The 5,588-nt window shown below is 33.4% G+C and overlaps 1 protein-coding gene across 3 annotated transcripts; it reads left to right on the top strand.

Annotated features, from left to right (window-relative positions):
• The first annotated feature begins 3,756 nt into the window (after nt 1-3,756).
• On the top strand, nt 3,757-5,300 carry LOC111009465 (protein yippee-like At4g27745). 3 transcript variants are annotated; one of them, XM_022282550.2, is made up of 4 exons: nt 3,757-3,870; nt 4,214-4,249; nt 4,406-4,533; nt 4,839-5,300. In XM_022282550.2, exons 3-4 carry the CDS (start codon nt 4,441-4,443, stop codon nt 5,064-5,066), a joined length of 321 nt encoding a protein of 106 aa, XP_022138242.1. In that variant the 5' UTR covers nt 3,757-3,870; nt 4,214-4,249; nt 4,406-4,440; the 3' UTR covers nt 5,067-5,300. The 3 variants fall into 3 exon arrangements, with proteins under 3 accessions (XP_022138242.1, XP_087982038.1, XP_022138244.1); XM_088125912.1 differs by lacking the exon at nt 3,757-3,870 and having other exon boundaries at nt 4,094-4,249; XM_022282552.2 differs by lacking the exon at nt 3,757-3,870 and having other exon boundaries at nt 4,132-4,245.
• Nucleotides 5,301-5,588: the final 288 nt, after the last annotated feature.

The following is a 5,588-nucleotide window of genomic DNA, read 5'->3' on the forward strand; positions in this document are numbered from 1 at the left end:
TTGCCATATTTGCAAAATACAAAAGTAGTTGACATTTTTGTAAATAGGTATAAAAGTTTAGCTACCCAATACAATTTTCTTATTTTATTATAGAAGAGAGGATAAATTTTAATAGGTAACATCTATTTTTTTAGTACAACATGTGGGAGTGGGGGATCAAACTCGCAACCTCTTAAATATGCATACAACCACTATACCAGAGTGGTAGATTTGCACAATTTAAGCATATATCGTCTCTTGAATAGACGACATGCCATAATTAAAAAAAACTTTGAGGTGGCAAGAGACGACATATAATTTTCCAATCATTATTCTTGGAAATAGTTTGGAGGTTGATATATATTTAGAATAAGTTTGAAATAAAGCATTTTAAAAAAAATCCTTGAATATTCAAGGTGTTAAATGTTTATATTTGAATATGGAGGTGAATTTAATGTCGTGGTATTGACCGTAAACGTGTGTTGTTTTAGGGATTTTGTTCTTAGAAATCAATTTTTTTCATTAAGAAATTAGGTATTTTTTTGGTATAACAAATATGAGGATAAAAGATTGAACCTTCGACCATCAAGAAAAGAGCATGTGCTTTAACAACTCGACAAGATATTAACTTTATTGTTCTTACTTGTTTCCTAGGGTTATGTTTGTTGATGTAGAAATTTGACCTATTAGGATTCCGCCAAATTTAAGTTATAATCAGAGTAGTCGAGTATGGAGTGTAGGGTTGTTCAGCGTAGCAAATAGTAGGAACTTGTAGCATACCTTCATAAGAGTATTTACCTTAGGCCATTATGATATCTTTCTTTTTTTTTTTTTTTCAAATATAGGATATATTATCTTGAATTTGGGGGAAATCTTTAAACCATTCATATATCTTCTCCATTTCAATTCCTTAAATAAGGGGAATTCTAATTGTAGAAAATAGATATTTTCTCATCCATAACAATAGCACCCACTCTCAAAGTTGAAAATGGTTAAAGTTCGAGAGTATTTTATCGTTCATGGGTTTATTATTTTTGTAGAATAACCCGCTTTTTGGTCGTTGTTGGTTGTCATCTTTATGAGATGGCTTTCCTAACCCTCATTCTCTTTGTTATACGGTTAGTTTTAACTGTTAGATTTTATCTAACTTTCGGGTTAGTGGTACTTCCTTTGGGTTTCTAACCTATTTGGTTTTTGCCCATGGTTTTATACCCAAGGTTTAATCTTGGGTTTCTAACCTATTTGGCTTTTGCCAATTGTTTTATATCATGAGTAAGTTGATACCCTTGGGTTTCTAACCTATTTGGTTTCTGTCGATTTTTTACCCTAAGTTTGATAAATACCGTAGGTTTCTAACCTATTTTGGCTTTTGCCAAATGGTTTTATACCATAGGTTTCGTTGATTGGTTTGATATGCTTGCTTTCTATTTTAACATTGTTGGGCTAGGCATGCCTTTTAGCACTAATTGGCTTTTAGCTTATCGACCTGCTTCTAGGCTTGTCCCAATTCGAGTTCATTGACTTGATTAACTTACCCAGGATCTGTCATGAAATTTGTTGATTCAATCGTTCTGGGTCCCGCCTTAGAACTTATCGATTTGTTTTTCCCTCGGCGACCTCAAGTAGGGGCAGCCTCGGTCGTATGACACTCGTCTTCAGAGAGTTGTGGTCAGCCTCCATAATCCATGTCGATTTGTTTCTCCCAAGATCTCATCGGATCTTGAGCAATTCTTGGTCAATTCGTTATCAATCATCTTGACTTTTAGATCTTAGTCGTCCCCACAGACGGTGCAACTGTTGACATATAAATTTGGCCTATTGGGATTCCGTCAAATTCGCATCAATCTTCTAAAATAAAAAGGACCGACGAGACCTGGAAAACAAAATAGCAATAAAGAGCCACACAGGCTCCGATGCTTAAGTTAGAATTGGAGTAGTCGAGTAGGTAGTTCGACATAACAAATAGTAGGGGCTTATAGCGTACCTTCATTATGAGTATTTACCTTCTATTTTATAGAGGTAAAACCCTAATGTCATATTAGCATATCCTCTCCTTTCGAATATAGGATATATTATATTGAATTTAGAGGAAATCCTAAGACCAATATCTTCTCATTTTGAATTCCTTAAGGGAATTCGAATCGTAGAAAATAGAGATTTTCTTATCCATAACAATCTTCTTTCCTTCCTCTTTGAATGTGATCTATAGGTTGTATTGTAGATCGCATCTTCAATACAAATTTCTACTTCAATAAAAGAAAAATCATAAGTAATCATCTCTTGGTAATGGTATTGCCTATTTATGTTATTGATCATTATCCAACTTTTTCGTTTTGTGGGGAGATCGATCACTTAGGCAGCTTTGGCTTACCAACGGACCAAAAAATCTGTGAATCTTTTATTTGGTTTCTGATGCGTCTGTCATTTCTAGCCCTCTTAATACTCACTTTGGTTGATTTTTGTATATATATATACGGAGTGAAGATTAAATCTCCCACCTCGAGAAATGATAAATTTTGATTATTAGTCAATAATTTAAGACTAATATTCTTTTAACTTCTAGTTTTCCTCGCTCTCAAGTTGAATAAAGTTGTTAGTCAATATATATATATTATTTTTTTCTTTAATCAAATGTTCGAAGATTTCATTCTTCACTCTCACAGGTTATTATCGAACTAAAAAAATAATTGTGGTAGAGCTCAATTGGGTGGCAGAAGATATTCCTTCTTACTTCAAGGAGTTTCTCCAACTTTACATAAATCCAAAGGTTTAACTTTGTTTCTGTTTAATCTTTTTGTTTTATAAAATAAAAATTAGGATTAATTGCATATACAAATATAATAATCCTGAGATAATAGTAAATCGGTAGGAAAAAATATGTATAAATACCGTCATTCTAGAAGGATAGTAAAGCATATCTCAAATTCAGACATCTATTATTAGTGATGACTATTTGTTATTGATTGATACTAGATAGACAGTTAATTGACATCTATCACTAAAAAAAGTGATAACGTCTATTAGTGATATCATTCACCTAACAAAATCGTCATATTTACAACATTTTATTTTTTATGCTATATTTATAAATATAGCAAAATTATTTATCACTAATTACAATGTTCTAAAACATTATCATATTTAATTAATTAAAATGTATTTTATTTTAATCTATAAATTTCCAAAAGCCTTTTTAATTTTAAATATTTTTTATTCTAATTTTTAGTATAACATGGGAGGTTTAGGGATTTGAACTCAAAATTTTGGTTAGAAACAGATACAAATTACTGTTGAAAATTGACATAAAAGCTACTGAAGGCTTGTTTTGTAACATTTATAGGCTCGTTTGGTAACGTTCATGTTTATTGTTTCTATTTCTTTATTTTTAATGAAGAAAAATGTGTTCTATGATTTCAACTTCAAAGAATTCAACTAGGATAAAACAATGTATTTATTTATATTTTGGAACAAATTTGAAGTGGAAATAAGAAAATAGAAACTTGTTTCGATTGTTTTCAATTTTCTTATATAATTATGAGAATATATTAAAAAAAAGAGAAAACAAAAAATAAAATTATTTGTAAAATACTTATATTTCTTAGGAAAATTAGAAACTAGAAAACTAACGGGTTAGGACCTAATTGATTACCTTTCATGAATGAATAATCAATTACAAAATGAAAAATCGGAAAAATGATAAAATCGTTAGAAAGAAAAAGTGAAAGAACTATGCGTGTCTAAGAGCATGGTTTGGCGCGTGGCTCTTTCAACAAAGTCATCATCGTCAAACCAAAAATCTCCAATTCTCTGTCTCTCCCATTGTAATTACAGGAGTGTAGAGCTCCAGAGCCGCCCCAAATTAAAGCACAACCCAACAATGAAGCGCAATCGGTACTCAACTTTCTTCCATAATTTTCACTCAACTAATTATTTTTTATTCCCTATGCTATGCTTCTCTCTCCATTCCCCAAAATTTTATCTTTTCATTTGATTCAATGAATTTTCCACATTTGGGTTTTTGGGTACGCTATTATTGTTGCTCTTCCTGTTCTTTAATCTTTATCCCTGCTGTGCTACTCCTAATCCTGTCCCTGTCATACCATTCATTTCCTCTATTATTTTCTTTCCTTTTCTTTTCCCCTCTTACTTGAAATTTTCACCCCCATTTTGTGTTCCATTATCTTATAAGTTCCCACGCTAACCCCCTTTTGGTCTACTTATCTTTTTGTTGCAGCCTTCTCCGCCTCCCTCATCATTGAGTTCATTGTAGGTAAAGGATTTTTTCTCTCTCTTTTTTTTTTTTACCTTTCCACCGCTGTACCCCTCCTTCAAGTTTTGATCATCTCTATGATTTCTTGATGCCTTTAATCTCTCTTTTATTGGGTATGTTTCTCTTTCTTTGACTTGGGTCTTGATGATTCTCTAGGAGGAGACACGCCTGGAGCTCAATCTGCTTGATCAATGGCTGAACTATTGGGGCCCCGTTTGTATAGCTGCTGTAATTGTAGAAACCATGTTGCCTTCCACGATGATATAATTTCCAAAGCTTTTCAGGTGATGAAATTGAAACCTTCACCTTTTATTTTTCTCATCTTAGTGCGTTTGATCATCAGGTCAAAAGGGTTTGCTAATTGTCCAAAACCCACTTAGGAATTCAGGTGCTTAGATGTTTTGATTTGGAGGGAGAGTCCTCTTCCAAATTGTGAAAATTTCAACTCGTTTGTTAACATAATTTTGCTGAAGTTTAGATTAAACTTGGGGATTGCAAATGCCTTTCTGAAATTTAGCCTGTGATATGAAGCTCTATCTGCATATTTTTTCATTATCCAGTATTGTTTTGTCCCGAATTTTCTCAATAGGGAAGACATGGGCGTGCTTTTCTGTTCTCTCATGCCATGAACATCACAGTGGGACCGAAAGAAGACCGGCATCTCATGACGGGTCTCCACACTGTTGCCGATGTGCATTGTGTTGACTGCCATGTGGTGCTGGGATGGAAATATGAGAGGGCATATGAGGCATCACAGAAGTACAAAGAAGGGAAGTTCATTCTTGAAAAGTCAAAAATCGTTAGGGACAACTGGTAGCATCCCAGTGGATCGGATTTAATGCATTGATTATTATTATGTTCATGTAAGTTTATTGATTCTTCGTGATGTTATCTTGTATAGAAAGTCCTTATCGTTCCAGTCATTGTTTCCTGTTGCTCATGTATATTTCTGTAAGTTGTGAACTCAAGTACTGGATATCATTGTATCTTGAATCCTCACCCACCATCTGTGTTAATGAAATTGTGGCGCTTGAAGAAAGTGATTCTTGCATTGAACATGGCCTGGCTTCCTTTGATATTTTGTTGTCTGCCTTTTGGTTCTATGGAGATAAAAGATTCTTATTAGTTTCCTGAGTCCAATTGATTAGGAAAGGGCAGGAGTTCCATAAGTGTTCTCCATATGTTATTTAGGTTGCTTTTAGCTATAATGGCTTAAAAAAGTAACTTTGAGCGGGTGAAGAACTTAGTGCTAGCACAATTTGAACCGATCTCACGAACATGTTTCAAAAGAGAGTGTCCAAGGGCAGGAGTTCCATAAGTGTTCTCCATATCTTATTTA

This window comes from Momordica charantia (assembly GCF_013281855.1).
Source record: "Momordica charantia cultivar OHB3-1 chromosome 6 unlocalized genomic scaffold, Mcharantia_2.0 BLBB01000006.1, whole genome shotgun sequence".
In the NCBI taxonomy this organism is placed as follows: domain Eukaryota; kingdom Viridiplantae; phylum Streptophyta; class Magnoliopsida; order Cucurbitales; family Cucurbitaceae; genus Momordica; species Momordica charantia.